General features: G+C 41.2%; 1 protein-coding gene across 4 annotated transcripts in view; it reads left to right on the top strand.

Moving 5' to 3' along the window:
- fbxl6 (F-box and leucine-rich repeat protein 6) overlaps window positions 1–20,315 on the top strand; it is a 34,143-nt gene that overhangs the window by 11,135 nt on the left and 2,693 nt on the right. For 2 of the 4 annotated variants that reach the window (XM_035795023.2, XM_035795022.2), the window contains exons 2-8: window positions 7,847–8,417; window positions 8,596–8,754; window positions 9,278–9,341; window positions 9,628–9,759; window positions 11,296–11,403; window positions 19,265–19,378; window positions 19,646–19,877. In XM_035795023.2, the coding sequence (XP_035650916.1) occupies window positions 7,918–8,417; window positions 8,596–8,754; window positions 9,278–9,341; window positions 9,628–9,759; window positions 11,296–11,403; window positions 19,265–19,378; window positions 19,646–19,877 (1,309 nt within the window). In that variant the 5' untranslated portion in view covers window positions 7,847–7,917. Of the gene's footprint in view, window positions 1–7,137; window positions 7,602–7,846; window positions 8,418–8,595; window positions 8,755–9,277; window positions 9,342–9,627; window positions 9,760–11,295; window positions 11,404–19,264; window positions 19,379–19,645; window positions 19,878–20,315 lie in introns of those variants that run through there. The other 2 variants (XM_035795021.2, XM_052471904.1) reach the window with 2 other exon arrangements.

Below are 20,315 nucleotides of genomic sequence, written 5' to 3'. Positions count from 1 at the left end.
GTACTCTGGTGCAAAAAGTGAAAATCAATCCCAGACCAACTGCAAAGGACCTTGTGAAGATGCTGGAGGAAACGGGTACAAAAGTATCTATATCCACAGTTAAACGAGTCCTATATCGACATAACCTGAAAGGCCGCTCAGCAAGGAAGAAGCCACTGCTCCAAAACCGCCATAAAAAAAATTCAGACTACGGGTTGCAACTGCACATGGGGACAAAGACTGTACTTTTTGGAGAAATGTCCTCTGGTCTGATGAAACGAAAATAGAACTGTTTGGCCATAATGACCATTGTTATGTTTGAAGGAAAAGGGGGAGGCTTGCAAGTCAAAGAACACCATCCCAACTGTGAAGCACGGGGGTGCCAGCATCATGTTGTGGGGGGTGCTTTGCTGCAGGAGGGACTGGTGCACTTGACAAAATAGATGGCATCAAGAAGGAGGAAAATATGTGGATATGTTGAAGCAACATCTCAAGACATCAGTCAGGAAGTTAAAGCTTGGTCGCAAATGGGTCTTCCAAATGGACAATGACCCCAAGCATACTTCCAAAGTTGTGGCAAAATGGCTAAAGGACAACAAAGTCAAGGTATTGGAGTGGCCATCACAAAGCCCTGACCTCGATCCTATAGACAATTTGTGGGCAGAACTGAAAAAGCGTGTGCGAGCAAGGAGGCCTACAAACCAGACTCAGTTACACCAGCTCTGTCAGGAGGAATGGGCCAAAATTCACCCATCTTATTGTGGGACACTTGTGGAAGGCTACCTGAGCGTTTGACCGAAGTTAAACCATTTAAAGGCCATGCTACCAAATACTAATTGAGTGTATGTAAACGTCTGACCCACTGGGAATGTGATGAAAGAAATAAAAGCTTAAATAAATCAGTCTCTCTACTATTATTCTGACATTTCACATTCTTAAAATAAAGTGGTGATCCTAACTGACCCAAGACAGGGAATTTTTACTTGGATTAAATGTCAGGAATTGTGAAAAACTGAGTTTAAATGAAGGTGTATGTAAACTTCTGACTTCAACTGTATATATCCTAACATCATTGTCAAGCAAAGATCAACATCAAACTCAAAAGAACAGACAATTACTCTTCTGTTTCACCACTCACACCACCCTGTCTGCATCGCACCAAACGACGAGCGTCACAAACACTGACAGTCTTCCCCTTTATGTTGGTCAACTTTTACATTTACTGCTATTCACTCCTTTCAACGGCGCCCTTTTCTAGAGAGCAAAACCATTTGCATTTCTTGCCCCCATTAGTTTAACGCGGAGCGCCTTCTCCCTCTGACCAGCTGAAACACAAACAGTTATCACAAGACCACTTCTGGTTACCCTCACAGATTCCACAGTACCCGATTCTGTTTTCACCCAACCTGAAACCACAAATGGATCAGCCGAAAGGCAAGGGTCCACATTTTCGCAAAAACTTCACTCCTACTGTTAGACTCATCTTTATCCTTACCCTCGGTGCAACTTCACCATACCTTCCACCTCCAATACTTCGCCCGCATTCACTTCCATTTCTCCTCCAGTCTTCAGCTCACTCTGCTTACACTTTCTACCATTCTTCTTTAACAAACCATGTCCCCTTTTACCGCCATTTTTATCCGACTCAAGCTCACCCTCTTAGACTGCCTCTGCCGCTCTTTTTCCCCCCTCCATTATTCCTTCGTATTCATCTCCTTATGATAATACTGCACTTCTCCTGACATACATCTTGTTCTTACCTTCCCATGGGACACTATTTAACTGGCTATCACAATCTCCGTACAATCAGCACACACTGAAGCACTGTCTCCTCAGAAACACAAAATAAGCACCATATTTCATACATGTTCTTAATAAAAGTCCTCCACGTAATAGTAGAAACGTGTCAATAACCTGTTTTTATTCCTGATATATTACAAATATATTCATGATATATTTTTTCATATTTAAGTGACATTTGTATTAAATGTGGGTTGTAAAAATGTTCCACGGTCAAATAAATGGCCACAATGCGAATCACTGTATATGGAGTACATATTGGCTTATAGAGCAAAACCTATTCTGGGTGACACACTCATGCACACTGACACAGATCATGTAGATTACTACTGCCAGTTAGGCCTAATATTTTGGTGGTATATTGTATGTTCATACCTACTATAGTAGGCTAATTGGGGACGGGGGATTCTGGGGAACATTTAGACACTAGGCTACTTGCAATATATCCTAACAAGTCATTAGATTGGCTTTTAATACATCGGTAAGGCAATAGCCACCTCCTAGACCTTTAATCAGTACATTTTACTAAACACAAGTCATCATGTTTTACAATAACGGTAAATTCGTGGACTGTGTATTTTAATTGTGCTAAAAAATAGCCTACGTTAACGTATGTAGCCTAAGAAACAAGGTTCATGAAATCGATAGCTTGCTAGTAACAAATGACATTCATATTCTGACTATCTCTAAAATCCATGGTAGCAATACATGGTTATAACATCTACAGAAAATACATCAATGCCAATGGGGGCGGTGTTGTTGTCTATATTCAGAGCCACATTCCTGTAAAGCTTAGGATAGTATCTCATGTTAAATGCTGTTGAAGTAATATGGCTACAGGTTCATCTGCCCATTCTTGTGGGAAGCTGCAATGGGTGACCTAAATATTTACTGGCTTTCATCAAGCGGCCCACCGTGTGGTGCAGCGGTCTAAGGCACTGCATCTCAGTGCTAGAGGCGTCACTATAGACCCTGGTTCGGGTTCCAGGCTGTATCACAACCTGCCGTGATTGGGAGTTCCATAGGGTGGTGTGCAATTGGCCCAGCGTCGTCTGGGTTAGGGTTTTGCCCGGCGTAGGCCTTCATTGTAAATAAGAATTTGTTCTTAACTGACTTGCCTAGTTAAATAAAGGTTACATTAAAAAAAGCTTCAAACTAACCAGTTCAACCTGGTTCAGGTTATCAGTCAACCTACCAGGGTATTTACAAACAGCACAGGAATGAAATCGTCAAAATGTATTGATCACATCTTTACTAATGCTGAAGAAATCTGCTTTAAAGCAGTATCCAAATCCATTGGATGCAGTGATCACAATATAGTAGCCATATCTAGGAAAACCAAAGTTCCAAAGGCTGGGCCTAATATAGTGTATAAGAGGTCATACTGTTGTGACGTTGTATTGGCTAATGACGACTGTAATCATTCGATGAGCAACAAGTTTTTAATTATGTGATTAACTGAATCAAGCAATTATTAACTAATTAACCTGGTGCACCATGGGAACTTTTTTTTTATTGAGTTTCTATTTCCCAAATTAACTCAAAGAATATCAGAATATCGATTTTACAACAGCCGCTAATTAACCAGTTGCCTCTATCAGTCTCAATCTTTTTTTCAAATTTTTGCAATTTTTATTTTACCTTTATTTAACTAGGCAAATCAGTTAAGAACAAATTCTTATTTTCAATGACTGCCTAGGAACAGTGGGTTATAACTGCCTGTTCAGGGGCAGAACGACAGATTTGTACCTTGTCAGCTCAGGGGTTTGAACTTGCAACCTTTCAGTTACTAGTCCAACGCTCTAACCACTAGGCTACCCTGCCGCCCCTGAACGTCGTATTGCCCTTGCATCTGCACGGACCCGGGTCCCACTAATGAATTCGTACTACACCAATCTTAATTTAATATTTATTTACTAAAAAGCTAAAATGATGATAAAAGATACACATGGACAAAACACATTATAGGCTATTGATTAGAACTTAGTATAACGGGCCAACACACTATGTCGCGTGTTACCCACAATGGGAATTTCAAAAGAGGTACACAAGAAACATACATTTGGGTGAATTTGTCAGCTATGCCTCAAACTGCCTACCCTATGGGTCAGAGAATATAATGATGTAATTATTGTGGATTCTCTGTTCGATGACGCACTTCTCCTGCGCACCTCCCTGCTCGTCCTCCCGGTGTCAGTGTCCCTTTTGGCCTAGGAGTCTGTTCCCTCACCCCTTTCTCTGGAAGGAGTCTTCTGAGGACAGACAGCTCTGTAGCTCAGAGCTCACAGCATAGGAATGAAACCCTTTAGATACCACGATTTGATGGGAGATGGAGGCTAGGTGGTTCGACTTGAATTCACCCGCTTAGACACAGCTACTCATCCATAGCTTGGGTAGAAAAGGATTTCTTTGTCCTCAAACTTGCGTTGCGTTCTGGGTTGTTTGACTTTTCAGACCCTACTGCAGGTTTTATACCCTTGGGTCAGAAGTGGGCGTAACCGCCTTGAGGGCAATTCTCTGGACGTACCAAGTTAATGAGGCAAGGCTAGATTTTCTCAAATCCCATTTTAGACAACTAACTTTAACATTTCATCTTCCCCAAAACATTCTCTTTGATTTGGATATTTTCCACACAACGTACAATGTGTAAACATCAAACATATATTAGGAAAACCCTTCACATTACAATGTTTTTGTAATAACGTCATCTATTAACCTTTTAATAACATAAATAAATTACATACATTTTCATAGTCCACCTATCGTCATGACCACCATTGCGGCTGACGGAAACCATTGTTCCAAAGTCCCTTTATTTCATGTTTAATGTTCTGAGGCTGGTTCTCCATAGTGACAGGACAAAGGAGTTTGTCTGTGGCCTGAGATTTACAAGGGGTGTGGGGCCATTAAAAACACCCCCATCTTCAGACCCACAGATCTCTCCTCCTCTGTTGTGGTAGCGCGTAAAAAATAATCTGTCCTCTGTTGCAACACCCACTACCAAGTTCTAAACTGCCCCTGGAAGCAACGTCAGCACTTTTGGATTGGACTTTTGGATTGGTTGTCATATGCAGGCCCCCCCCCCCATTGACTCGTCAATTTGCACTCTCGTCAAACAATAGCATGGTATATTTTCATTGTAATACATACTGTAATAGCTACTGTAAATTGGATATTGCTGTTAGATTAACACGAATTGAAGCTTTCTGTCCATATAAGACATGTCTATGTCCTGTGATTTTTTTGTTGTTACTTACAACGTCATGCTAATCACATTAGCTCACGTTTGCAAAACCGTCCCGCTGGCGATGCCGTAGAGGTTCATTTGTGGAATTGATTTCATATGATATGTTACGATTTACAATTTGTATGATATGTTTCCAAATTTGCAAAATGTACAATATGTTACAAATTTCCAAAACCTATGATATTTTAAGAATTCCAATTTGGTTAACGCTAGCTAGCTGGCTGACCTTTAGCTAGGCTAGGGGTTAAGGTTACGGTTAATGTTAGGAGTAGGTTAAAGGGTTAAGGTTAGGGGAAGGGTTAGTTAGAAGGGTTAAGGTCAGGGTTTATATAACATGATAACAGATAATAGTTGCAAAGTAGCTAAAAGTATTAAGTAGTTCAAGTTGCTAATATGAACTAAAATGTTAAAGTTGTCCATGACAAGATTTGAACACGCAACCTTTGGGTTGCTAGACGTTTGCGTTATACAATCACCCCGACCAACCACCCTCATTTAGATTTGCCTTAAATGACCTTCTGTATAATGTAACTATACCAAATATAACATATCATCCTAGTATGATTATCCCAGATTTACATTTACTATGTTACTTCTGGCGTTACCAGACCAGTGAGTCACAGCTTGCTGTGGAGTCAGGTGGTCGCATGTCTGCCAGGCTAAAACTATATTGAACAAAAATAAATGCAACATGCAACAATTTCAAAGATTTTACTGAAAAATGAATTAGGCCCTAATCTATGGATTTCACATGACTGGGAATACAGATCTGTTAAAAAAGGTAGGGGCGTGGATCAGAAAATCAGTCAGCATCTGGTGTGACCACAATTTGCCTCATGCAGCTCAACACATTTCCTTCACATAGAGTTGATCAGACTGTTGATTGTGGCCGGTGGAATGTTGTCCCACTCCTCTTCGATGGCTGTGCGACGTTGATAGATATTGGTGGGAACTGGAACACACTGTCGTACATGTTGACCCAGAGTAACCCAAACATGTTTGAGTATGCAGGCTGGGACATTTTCAGCTTCCAGGAATTGTGTGCAGATCCTTGCGACATGGGGCTGTGCATTATCATACTGAAACAGGAGGTGATGGCGGCGGATGAATGGCATGACAATGGCCCTCAGGATCTCGCCACGGTATCTGTGTGCATTCAAATTGCCATTGATAAAATGCATTTGTGTTCGTTGTCTGTGGCTTATGCTTACACATACCATAACCCAACCCCACCATGGGTTCACAACATTGACATCAGCAAACCGCTCACCCACACAACGCCATTGTGTGATGGTTGTGCGGTTGTGAGACCGGTTGGACGTACTGCCAAATTCTCTAAAACGATGTTGGAGACGGCGTATGGTAGAGGAATGAACATTCAATTATCTGGCAACTGTTCTGGTGAACATTCCTGCAGTCAGCATGCCAATTGCAGACATCTGGCATTTTGTTGTGTGACAAAATTGCACATTTTTATAGTGGTATTTTGTCCCCAGAACAAGGTGTGCTTGTGTAATGATCATGCTGTTTCATCAGCTTCTTGATATGCCACACCTGTCAGGTGGATGGAGTATCTTGGAAAAGGAGAAATGTTCACTAACAGGGATGTAAACATTTGTGCACAACATTTGTGATAAATAATATTTTTGTGAATATTGAACATTTCTGGGTTATTTTATTTCAGCTCATGAAACATGTGACCAACACTTTACATGTTGCATACTGACTGGCCCGAATCTGTTAGCAAAGATTTGTAAAAGCCTATCGTTTCCAATGGGAGCAAATTAATTATAGTTGGCAGAACAAGCAAAGGAGGTGAGCAGAGCCAACCACGAGCTAGTGAGATCCAACTGGGGTATTTTAGCATTTATTTGAATATTTCAGTTAGGGAACATCTACTCAGAAGTGCGTGTGTGCAGTAACTCATTTTGGGCTCCTAAACAACGTCTACAAAATAGTCTACTCTGTTACAAATTATATTTTTGTAAACTGAAAACTGTATGGAGATCAAATGTTTCATCGATGAGAAAATGTGCAGAATTTGGGCCAAAATCCATCTCGCGCTATCTTCTCCCACTGCGGTCAACTGGGCTTCCTCCTCGTCGCCATATTTGGTAGTGAGTGGAAACGCCAATCAGATACTTCACATTAATACATCCAGTGAAATATCTGGCTCATTGTTCTGTCTGTCTGGTGCTTTCATGACAACTGGGAACTCGGACAAATACGAGTTCAAATCATTACCTCGGTGATCTTCAGGTCGGAAACTCTGAGCTCGAGAAAGAGGCCCGAGTTTCGAAGCTGGAGTTTGGTATGGCCATTCAAAATCATTTTCAGTCGGAGCTCGTTTTTTCGGGAGTTCTCAGTTGTTGTGAACGCGGCAGTACCCTCCACTCGACTCTCGCTGCGCGACGAACGTAATAAATGTGGGCACCAGGCAGGCGCGTACTGTATTTATAGCTTCTCCTTTATTGTTTACAAGTAGCCAAGCTAGCTACTCCACGACGTGCCTCTTTTGTTGATTCATTTAAGTAAACATGTATGATGTGGCTCATTTAAAGGAAGATACATGCAGGTATGTCCACTAAATATTGGTTATATAAATGTGTAGCTTACTAGATGTGCGGTTATGTTCAGCTAGCTAACGTTAGCCAGTTACCGGTAGCTACTGTAGCTAGCTAGTCGTTTCTGCTGTCGGTTCTATCTAACCCTGTAATTATTGGCATTGTTTTTAGCTAACCAAATAAACAATAATACTTTTAATGTGATATTTATTTTAAATATTGCTGTTACGTATCTGTTGTTTGTTTACACTTACAGATTTGTTTGAAGATAGGTGAAGTTAGGAAACGTCAAGTGTTTGTGTAGACAAGGTGAAGATTGAGGACGAGATGGAAGATGGTACACCTGCAGGACTATCTGTGGGAATTGCAGACGCTGACGATGCTCCCTCAAGCTCATCAGCAGCATCAACACGAAAGAGGAAGTCTGATGTGCTCAGAGATGCTAAGCCCAAGAAGAAAAAGAAGGCCAAAGTCAGCCGCCCCCCAAGGCTTGGCTACACTGTTGAACAAGGAGAGGATATGCTTCTGATCATATCGAATACAAATCAGTATGATAACATATGGCGGCCGAACACGAAAGGAAGAAAGAAAAAGAAAATCCTTAAAGGAAAAGCCAAAGTCACTCCAGCAAAGAAGCAGAATACGGTTCTTCCAAAGGGTAAAGCCACAAAGAAGCCACTGATCAAGAAAGGTGAACTGGAGCCCACACTGCAACACCACCAAGAAGAGGGCTTTGACAGCTGGGGTCAGAACCTACCAGTGGAAGTGTTAGTTAATATTTTCAAGATGGTAGTTCACCAAGATGGTGCAGTACCATTCCTGTGCAGGTAATGCAATGTTTCATGTAACCTGCCTTTCTCATGTTGCATTTCATCATCTCTCTTAAATGGGAGATTCTAGACATAAAACTTAGATTAAATAAACAATCAAGCTCAATACAAGCTGCAATGAACATGGAAACTATCTGAGCTAACTGATATGTAAACATTCTGCACACTGTTTTAGGGTGGCTAAGGTGTGCCACCTATGGAATGCAGCTGCAGCCAGTCCTGCTCTGTGGCGCAGTGTGTCTGTGGGTTACTGCTGGTTGGAACCTGGTAAAACCCACTTACCTAAAACTGTACTGAAGATCAGGGACACTGTAAGCTGGCTTGCACAGAACAGGTCAGTACTATTTGGTAAAATTTCAAACAGAATAGAATATAACAGAATAGTCTCCCACACTGTCTGAAACTATGTATGCCTGCTAAGTAAAATGTGGATCGTATAGGCTAGTTCTGGGGTTTCACGGACACTGATTTAAGCCAAGTCATGGACTAAAAAGCACCCAGGGCATAATTTGTCCATGAAACCGACTGACCCATTTTATTTGATTTATTTTACCTTTATTTAACCAGGCAAGTCAGTTAAGAACAAATTCTTATTTTCAATGACGGCCTGGGAACAGTGCGTTTAACTGCCTGTTCAGGGGCAGAACGACAGATTTGTACCGTGTCAGCTCGGGGGTTTGAACTCGCAACCTTCCGGTTACTAGTCCAACGCTCTAACCAGGCTACGTTGCCGCCCATAGAGCAAATGTATTCTAAGCCCTAACAACAATTTTAGTAATTGAAAAAATAACATTAACTGACTTAACTATGCCTATAAATAAGTAATAATGGTACATTTCTCTTATTTTGTTTTGAAGATTCTCTCAATTAAGAGACTTTTCTCTTAATCACTGGAAAAATAATGTTGACCATGTTGTGGAGGTAAGTTCTGATCTACACAATACAACTGTGATGTTACTGTTTTGCCATTTAATGCCTCAATGAGGCTGTTTGTTGCTTCATACCTGTTCTACATTTTTATTGGATCCATGTACTCTACTAATGTAGACTAATTGTAAGAAATAGTTTGACATGGAAAGGAAAGCTATCACTGTTAAGTGTTTGATAATAACTTCATACCATGAAAGTCTGTATGAAGTTTCCTGTTTAAGTCTGATTGTGTTTCAGGTTTTCTTTATTTATTAACATCCCACTGTTTACCTAACAGGTTTTGTCCCAGTCCTGCCTTCATCTCCGCTCACTCAAGCTGTCATACTGTACAGGTGTGACTGAGAAGGCCTTTCAGAGCCTCAGTGGCAGCTGCCGGTCCCTGGATAGCATTAACGTCCAGTACTCTGAGGTAGGCCAAAAAGCATGTCAGTAGACATAATGATGGTTCACTCGCACTATAGCACACAAAGGTCCAAATACTGCACCATAGGAGTCCAGATACTGTGCCGTCTGAAAGTATTCACACACCTTGAATTTTCCACATTGTGTTGTTTTACAGCAGGGGTTCCCAAACTTTTTTTGTTGTCCCATTTAGATTTTTTTTTTTTTTAACTATTTTGAACACCACCATGTAAAAAAAATACTTCCTTCAGATATGTTTTTTTTCTTCAAGTGGGATATGACGGTCTATTACAAATCAGTCTGACAGTACTTTTTCAAGTATTTACATCAGAAGGAAGTGTGGTTCGAGGTGACTTAAATCAGAATCGGAATGGTATTGGGAAGTTCAGAAGATCATCAGGCAATTTTGTATGATCTTCTGTGTGGAAAAGTCCATCATTGATGGACATCATGTCCCCCCATTCTGATTTAGTTCCTGGTATTGTCCTTTCTAATGAGCCCTGCGTGACTTGTGGGCATTGTAGTGGGAAACCTCACACATGCATTTTCCTGAGAGTCCTAGCTTTCAGTGATGGGGTCATAATATTGTTTTATCTTAAACCTTTTCAAAGGACATTTCTAAGTGTCTGTACTTTTGAACGGTAGTGTACCTGGTTCAGTCTGTTTTCCAACAGACACCGGGAGACAAATTGACCTTTCAGCAGGACAATAATCTAAAACACAAAGCCAAATATACAGTGCATTGGGAAAGTATTCAGACCCCTTGACTTTTTCCACATTTGTTACGTTACAGCCTCATTCTAAAATGTATTAAATAGTTGTAATTATTTTGTATTGTGTGTAGATTGAGGATTAAAAAAATAATAATAATACTTTTTAGACTAAGGCTGTAACGTAACAAAATGTGAAAGAAGTCAAGGGGTCTGAATACTTTCCGAATGCACTGTACAATGGAGTTGCTTATCTAGATGACATTGAATGTTCCTGAGTGACCTAGTTATAGTTTTGACTTAAATCTGCTTTAAAATCAATGGCAAAACTTAAAAGTAGCTGTCTAACAATGATCAACAAAACTCTTGACAGAGCTTGAAGAATTTTTAAAATAATGTGCAAATATTGTACAATCCAGATGTGCAAAGCTCTTAGACTTTTCCAGAAAGGCACACACTTGCAGTCAGTGCCAAATGTGATTCTAACATTATTGACTCAGTGGTGTGAATATTTATGTAAATTAGATTTCTGTATTTCATTCTCAATACATTTGCAGACCTTCCTAAACATGTTTTCACTATGTAATTATGAGGGGGGAAAAAATGTATTTAATACATTTTGAATTCAGTCTAACACAATGTGGAATAAGTCAAGGGGTGTGTATACTTTCTGAAAGTACTGTACATGACAGTGGAGTGAGCTTATGATCTACACTTCTGCCTATTTATTGATTGTATCACTTTTCATTAGACGTACCGTCATTAAAGTAGGTAGAACTTCTTTGTGTATATATTAAATGCCTAAAATCTTATACTCTCTCTTGTTGCTATAGATACAGGTTGAAGGGCTTGTCACCTTCTTGGAATCCTATGGGAGTCAACTTAGACAGATTCTGTTCACCCATGGGCCCAGGAATGACCGACTTCTCACTGCTATCTCCGTAGGTGCCATTTTATTTCTTACAGTATTTGACGACTTGCGTATAATACAGAGACTTCAGGAAGAATTGATCCCCCTTGACTTTTTCCACATTTTGTTGTGTTAAAGCCTGCATTTAAAATGGATTACATGTAGATGTTGTGTCACTGGCCTACACACTATACTCCATAATGTCAAAGTGGAATTATGTTTTTAGAAATTGACAAATTACTGTTTTTTATGATTGCTTATCTTTGAAACTATAGGCTGATTTTGCAAAACTCTACACACTAACCACCAAACCTTACACCAAACCAGCAAAACATTATACATTATACATCTCTTGCAAAAGCAAACATTTCTTGCAAAACTCTAAATTGTTTTTGCATCAGTACAGTACACACAAACCATCATTTGAATAAGCACACAAAGCACCAACCACGCACTGATAGTATAAATGATTAACACTTGTGGCTTTTTCTGTGTGCAGGGCATAGCCGTTTGCAATGAAGTTTTGTCATATATGTAGTAAACACACATGCACACAGGTATCCAAATGTGTAAAGTATGGATGTGTATTCTGAACATAGTGTCTTATCAATACAAATAAGGGGGGAAAGGTTTTTAGTTCTCTCAATGTTCTAACACTCCTCAAACAACAAAAGCACAGTAGGAGAAAACAAACATTTCTACTAGAAAAAAATAACAGAAAAAAGTGTACATCTCGTGGGTCTGGCCATAAGACTTCATCCACAGGCCATGTTGTCTTGAGCTAGGAAGCGTGGAAAGTATGGCCTGGAGTGCTGTATCCAGGCCTGGCATGACCCCTGATCCATGCCTCCTCCATTGCCTGTAGATGGGGTATGTGTTGGTGGGGCTGGTGATCATACACCTTCCAACGCCATGCAGAGAATAATTATTCAATAGGATTCAAGAATGGAGAGTATAGGGGGAGATTGAGTGCGATGAAAAGTGGGTGACCTGTGGACCACAGCAGCCCGGTGGAAACTAACATTGTAGCACTGTAGAGATCAATGTTTACAGTTTTGCTATAAGTGTGTTATTAAATTGCAAACTGAGTGTAAAGCAGTGAGTTAGGTTTACAGTTTTGCAAAAAGTGTGTTTAAAATTACAACCTGAGTTTAAAGCAGAAAACGAGCATTCAGTTTGGCACATGTGGTAAATGCATTGGCTACAAGTGTTAATGGTTTTTTAAGGCAGACATTGAATATCACTTTGAGCATGGTAAAGTTGTTCATTACTAGGGTTGCAAAGGGTCGGAAACTTTCCGGTCATTTTCCTTTAATTTAAGCCTGGTAATTTTGCTTAAATTAATTTAAAAAATGTTAGTTTACAGTGAGGGGAAAAGTATTTGATCCCCTGCTGATTTTCTACGTTTGCCCACTGGCAAAGAAATGATCAGTCTATAATTTTAATGGTAGGTTTATTTGAATGGTGAGAGAAAATAACAACAACAAAATCCAGAAAAACGCATGTCAAAAATGTTATAAATTGATTTGCATTTTGAGGGAAATAAGTATTTGACCCCCCTCTCAATCAGAGAGATTTCTGGCTCCCATGTGTCTTTTTATACAGGTAAAAAACTGAGATTAGGAGCACACCCTTTAAGAGTGTGCTCCTAATCTTAGTTTGTTACCTGTATAAAAAGACACATGGGAGCCAGAAATCAATCAGATTCCAAACTCTCCACCATGGCCAAGACCAAAGAGCTCTCCAAGGATGTCAGGGACAAGATTGTAGACCTACACAAGGCTGGAATGGGCTACAAGACCATCGCCAAGCAGCTTGATGAGAAGGTGACAACAGTTGGTGCGATTATTCGCAAATGGAAGAAACACAAAATAACTGTCAATCTCCCTCAGCCTGGGGCTCCATCCAAGATCTCACCTTGTGTATTTGCAATGATCATGAGAACGGTGAGGAATCAGCCCAGAACTACACGGGAGGATCTTGTCAATGATCAAGGCAGCTGAGACCATAGTCACCAAGAAAACAATTGGTAACACACTACGCCGTGAAGGACTGAAATCCTGCAGCGCCTGCAAGGTACCCCTGCTCAAGAAAGCACATATACATGCCCGTCTGAAGTTTGCCAATGAACATCTGAATGATTGAGGACAACTGGGTGAAAGTGTTATGGTCAGATGAGACCAAAATGGAGCTCTTTGGCATCAACTCAACTCGCAGTGTTTGGAGGAGGAGGAATGCTGCCTATGACCCCAAGAATACCATCCCCACCATCAAACACGGAGATGGAAACATTATGCCTTGGGGGTGTTTTTCTGCTAAGGGGACAGGACAACTTCACTGCATCAAAGGGACGATGGACGGGGCCATGTACCGTCAATCAAATCTTGGGTGAGAACCTCCTTCCCTCAGGTAGGGCATTGAAAATGGGTCGTGGATGGGTATTCCAGCATGACAATGACTCAAAACACACGGCCAAGGCAACAAAGGAGTGGCTCAAGAAGAAGCACATTAAGGTCCTGGAGTGGCCTAGCCAGTCTCCAGACCTTAATCCCATAGAAAATCTGTGGAGGGAGCTGAAGGTTCGAGTTGCCAAACATCAGCCTCAACCTTAATGACTTGGAGAAGATCTGCAAAGAGGAGTGGGACAAAATCCCTCCTGAGATGTGTGCAAACCTGGTGGCCAACTACAAGAAACGTCTGACCTCTGATTGCCAACAAGGGTTTTGCCACCAAGTACTATGTCATGTTTTGCAGAGGGGTCAAATACTTATTTTCCTCATTAAAATGCAAATCAATTTATAACATTTTTGACATGAATTTTTCTGGATTTTTGTTGTTATTCTGTCTCTCACTGTTCAAATAAACCTACCATTAAAATGATAGACTGATCATTTCTTTGTCAGTGGGCAAATGTACAAAATCAGCAGGGGATCAAGTACTTTTTCCCTCACTGTATGTGTATCCCACAAAGGTTCACTGTTATAAGGAAATTTTAGGTCATGTGGCATATTTTGGTTAAACTATCCCCTATTCAATGGAATCGCAACCATCTGCATGCTCAGTGCCGTCTTCCATCACATGTACAGCTGATTCTCAAGATCTTGCACACTAATGAGATTATTGAGCTGCTATTGAACCCACACTACTACACTGTCTGAGCCAAGGACTACATGCTTTCTGGTAGGTTTTGATTACAATACTGGGTGGGTGGATATATTTTATGACATGCATGCGCTTTTGTTAACTAGTAAATAGTAGCCTACAGCAAAGTGTGTTTAAATCATTTCTAACTTGTTAACAATTTCTGCTACTTAGTTTTTGCTAACATGTGGTTTTAGCTTGCTTGAGCCTGCTAACTGAGTGTTAATTCACCTGTTTCCATACATGTTTCATTTTAAAACATTTATCTTTCAAAGGAGTTATCTGTACAGTCGTGGCCAAAAGTTTTGAGAATGACACATTCATTTTCACAAAGTCTGCTGCCTCGGTGTCTTCAGATATTTTTGTCAGATGTTACTATTGAATATTGAAGTATAATTACAGGCATTTATTGACAATTACATGAAGTTGATGCAAAGAGTCAATATTTGCAGTGTTGACCCTTTTTCAAGACCTCTGCAATCCGCCCTGGCATGCTGTCAATTAACTTCTGGGCCACATCCTGACAGATGGCAGTCCATTCTTGCATAATCACAATGCTTGGAGTTTGTCAGAATTTGTGGGTTTTTGTTTGTCCACCTGCCTCTTGAGGATTGACCACAAGTTCTCAATGGGATTAAGGTCTGAGGAGTTTCCTGGCCATGGACCCAAATTATCGATGTTTTGTTCCCCGAGCCGCTTAGTTAACACTTTTGCCTTTTGGCAAGGTGCTCCATCATGCTGGAAAAGGCATTGTTCTTCACTAAACTGTTCCTGGATGGATGGGAGAAGTTGCTCTCGGAGGATGTGTTGGTACCATTCTTTATTCATGGCTGTGTTCTTAGGCAAAATTGTGAGTGAGCCCGCTCCCTAGGCTGAGATGCATGACACAGGACTGATGGTAGCGCTCACCTTCTCCGGACAAGCTTTTTTTCCGGATGCCCCAAACGATCGGAAAGGGGATTCATCAGAGAAAATGACTTTACCCCAGTCCTCAGCAGTCCAATCCCTGTACTTTTTGCAGAATATCAATATGTCCCTGATGTTTTTCCTGGAGAGAAGTGGCTTCTTTGCTGCCCTTCTTGACACCAGGCCATTCTCAAAAAGTATTTGCCTCACTGTGCGTGCAGATGCACTCACACCTGCCTGCTGCCATTCCTGAGCAAGCTCTGTACTGGCGGTGCCCCGATCCCGCAGCTGAATCAACTTTAGGAGACGGTCCTGGCGCTTGCTGGACTTTCTTGGGCGCCCTGAAGCCTTCTTCACAACAATTAAACCGCTCTCCTTGACGTTCTTGATGATCCGATAAATGGTGGATTTAGGTGCAATCTTACTGGCAGCAATATCCGTACCTGTGAAGTTCTTTTTGTGCAAAGCAATGATGACGGCGTGTGTTTCCTTGCAGGTAACCATGGTTGACAGAGGAAGAACAATGATTCCAAGCACCACCCTCCTTTTGAAGCTTCCAGTCTGTTATTCAAACTCAATCAGCATGACAGAGTGATCTCCAGCCTCGTCCTCATCAACACTCACACCTGTGTTAATAAGAGAATCACTGACATAATCTCAGCTGGTCCTTTTGTAAGCAGGGCTGAAATGCAGTGGGATTGTTTTTTGAGGAGTCTGTTCATTTTTGTGGCAAAGAGGGACTGCAATTAATCTGATCACTCTTCATAACATTCTGGAGTGAGTATATGCAAATTGCCATCATACAAACTGAGGCAGTAGACTTTGTAAAATTCATATTTATCATTCTCAAAACTTTTGGCCACGACTGTACATGGAATTTAGTTTAAAAAAAATATATATATATTATTTTTTTCTATCTTTACAGAAAAATGCCATGGCAACTATCTGATGTGTGGAGACATTTCACTGCAGCTAATGTAGAAGGAAAAGTTGTCCATTTGCAAATACTGTGCCAAATCATATGTGAAGAATGCAACAAAGATCTAGAATCATCTGGCCAAGTGCATCAAGTTCCGTCAGCGCTCACAACAAGCAACCTCTGACTAAAGTCCGTCTACTTCTATTTGAGGTGAAAATGATGATTCGGACACCTTATCGATAGCAACAGCTCATGGTCCTCCTGGAATCAGAAGTTTTTTTGACTCAATGGAGGAACGTAGTCAGAGATGCTGATGAATGTCTTGCTCGAGCTGTGTATGCAACTGGTTCACCTCTGATGCTCACAGGCAATGTGTATCGGAAGAGATTTCTGAACGTTCTTCTCCCAGCATACACCCCTCCAACCAGACATGCCTTTTCTACTCATTTGCTGGATGCAGAGTTCATCAGAGTTCAAGTGAAGGTCAAGCAAATCCTAGAGAAAGCAGACTGTATTGCAATCATCTCCGATGGGTGGTTGAATGTTCGTGGGCAAGGAGTAATTTACTACATACATCTCCACCCCTCAACCAGTATTCTACAAGAGCACAGACACAAGGGACAACAGACACACCCGTCTCTACATTGCCGATGAGCTGAATGCAGTCAACAATGACCTTGGACCACAGAAGGTATTTGCACTGGTGACGGACAATGCTGCAAACATGAAGGCTGCTTGGTCTAAAGTGGAGGAGTCCTACCCTCACATCACACCCATTGACTGTGCTGCTCATGCATTGAATCTGCTCCTCAAGGACATCATGGCACTGAAAACAATGGATACACTCTAGAGCCAATGAAATGGTTAGGTATGTGAAGGGTCATCAAGTTCTAACAGCAACCTGCCTCACCAAGCAAAGTGAGAAGAATGAGAGCACCACCTTGAAGCTGTCCAGCAACACCTGTGTCATCATTTGACAGTCTCTTGGAGGGGAAGGAGTCTCTCCAAGAAATGGCCATATCACATTCTGTCGATATAGACAGCCCCATCAAGAGGATCCTCCTGGATGATGTATTTTGGGAGAGCATGTTAAGCAGCCTGAAACTCCTGAAACCTATAGCAGTAGCCATTCCATGGATTCAGGAAGACAATGCCATCCTGTCTGATGTTCAGACTCTGCTTGCAGATGTAAGAAGAAATCCAAACTGCCCTGCCTACTTCACTGTTGCTCCAAGCAGAGGAAACTGCAGTTCTGAAATACACCAAAAAGCGTGAACTTCTGCCTGAAGCCCATACACACTGCAGCGTACATGTTGGACCCCAAGTATGCTGGCAAGAGCATCCTGTCTGTTGCAGAGATCAACAAGGCCTATGGTGTCATCACTACCGTGTCTTGCCATCTTGGCCTGGATGAGGGCAAGGTTCTTGGCAGTCTGGCGAAGTACACTTCAAGCAAGGGCTTTAGGGTGGAGATGCAATATCTCATCAGCCAACTGGTGGAAGGGACTTCGTGGATCTGAGGCTCTTTCTGCTGTTGCCTCCATCATCCTCCAAATCCCACCAACATCAGCCTCCTCAGAACGCAACTGGTCCTTGTTTGGGAACGCACACACCAAAGCACGCAACAGGCTGACCAATACAAGGGTTGAAAAATTGGTGGCCATCTGGGCAAATTTGAGGCTGACAATGACAATAAGCCATCCTCAGCAAGGTTGGAAAGTGACAGTGAGGATGATGCCTCAGACTCTGATGTTTTAAGAGGTGGACATTGAGAAGACGTGGAAGCCTGAGAGGTAGACAACCAAAGCTTTAGTTTCTAGACTAACATGTTTTTGGGAGATGTGATGGATCATTCAATATTCCCTTTTGTTGTACAATGAAATCGTCCCATGTGAAGAGTCTAACACCACTCATCACCTGACCAATACCGTCGATACGGTGAAGCGTGGTGGTGGCAGCATCAGGACAATGACCCTAAACACACAGCCGAGACAATGCAGGTGTGGCTTCGGGACAAGTCTCTGAATTCCCTTGAGGGGCCCAGCCAGAGCTTGGACTTGAACCCGATCGAACATCTCTGAAAATAGCTGTGCAGCGTCGCTCCCTGTCCAACCTGACCGAGCTCGAGAGGCTCTGTAAAGAAGAACGTGTGAAACTCTCCAAATACAGGTGTTCCAAGCTTGTAGCTTCATACCCAAGAAGACTCAAGGCTGTGATCGCTGCCAAAGTTGCTTCAACAAAGTACTGATTTTAAAGGGTCTGAATTCCTGAGTAAATGTGATATTTCAGTTTTATTTTTAATACATTTGCAAAAATGTTGCAACCAGTTTTTGTCTTGTTATTGTGTGTGTAGATTGAGGTGGGGGGTGATTTAATCCATTTTAGAATAAGGCTGTAATGTCAAGAAAAAATTGGAAAAGTGAAGTAACCGAGAGGATACTTTGGGGAAATTAACTCAATATTAGGACGGTGTTCTTAATATTTTTGACACTCGGTGTACACAAGTTGCTTACCAAGATGACTTTTCCTGAGTGGCCTAGTTACAGTTTTGAGTTAAATCGGCTTAAGTCTATGGCAAGCCTTAAATGATCAACAATCAATTGTGCAAAGCTCTTAGAGACTTAACCAGAAAGACTCACAGCTATAGTTACTGCCAAATGTGATTCTACCATGTATTGCACTCAGGAGGATGAATAGTTATGTAATTAAGATATTTGTTTTTTTATTTCTCGTCAATGTTTTACCAATGTTAGAATTTTTGAGCGTTGACAAAAAGACTATTTTAATCCCACTTTGTAACACAAAAGGTGGAAAAAGTCAAGAGGTGTGAATACTTTCTGAAAGCAATGGATTTACATTATTGCTGCCCTCAATTACTCAATTAATATTTGAAATATATGTCCCATACTGTGTGTCATTTTACTAGAGAGGATGCTGCCCTGAGTTGCAATTGCTGGAAATTAACACAAAACTGGACAGTGGATATTGCCAGCTTCCAATTTGCATCCAAGCTTTGCAAAATGGCTGTCCTAAACTGCAGGTATTTATTCTTTACCCAGTTGCTTATTGTGATTACATCTTTTTATTTAGTCATTTAGCAGACGCTCTTATCCAGAGCAACTTAATGGATTCATCTTAAAATGGGACAACCATATCACAGGCATAGTAAATATACTTTTCCTCAATAAATTAGATATCAGCAAAGTCTGAGAGGGGGTGGTTTATCTTATTGAATGGCTTTTTATTTCTTGTGTAAAGGGACAAACACATTGCTGACCTTTTTTATTTGTTTTCTCTTGTGGCTCAGACTTTTCGGATGCTGAATGTCATTCCGATGCCTAAAATGACTCGTAATGGGTCGGGTTCCACATCTGGCTTCCCTTTACTGGAGGAGCTGTGTATGGCCACTACAGCTGTTTCCTTTATGACTGACCAAGACTTGACTAAGATTGTCTACGACTCCCCTAAACTGCGTGTGCTGGACCTGAGAGGTTGTTCCCGGATCACAGCAGCCGGGCTCTCTTCTCTACCATGTGAAGGTACAGTATATCCAGACAAACCCATCCATTGTTGATGCTGTGGATGGCCTTTGTTTGTGCAATCAATCAAATGCAGAATTTGGCCAAGTCTGTTGCTGCCATCTTGGTTAGTTACAGTGGGGAGAACAAGTATTTGATACACTGCCGATTTTGCAGGTTTTCCTACTTACAAAGCATGTAGAGGTCTGTCATTTTTATCATAGATACACTTGAACTGTGAGAGACGGAATCTAAATCCAGAAAATCACATTGTATGATTTTGAAGTAATTAATTTGCATTTTATTGCATGACATAAGTATTTGATCACCTACCAACCAGTAAGAATTCTGGCTCTCACAGACCTGTTACTTTTTCTTTAAGAAGCCCTCCTGTTCTCCACACATTACCTGTATTTACTGCACCTGTTTGAACTCGTTACCTGTATAAAAGACACCTGT

Source organism: Oncorhynchus keta, chromosome 20 (genome assembly GCF_023373465.1).
Source record: "Oncorhynchus keta strain PuntledgeMale-10-30-2019 chromosome 20, Oket_V2, whole genome shotgun sequence".
Classification (NCBI taxonomy): Eukaryota; Metazoa; Chordata; class Actinopteri; order Salmoniformes; family Salmonidae; genus Oncorhynchus; species Oncorhynchus keta.
The sequence above is the reverse complement of the archived record's forward strand: the minus strand, read 5'-3'. Positions and strand labels throughout refer to the sequence as shown.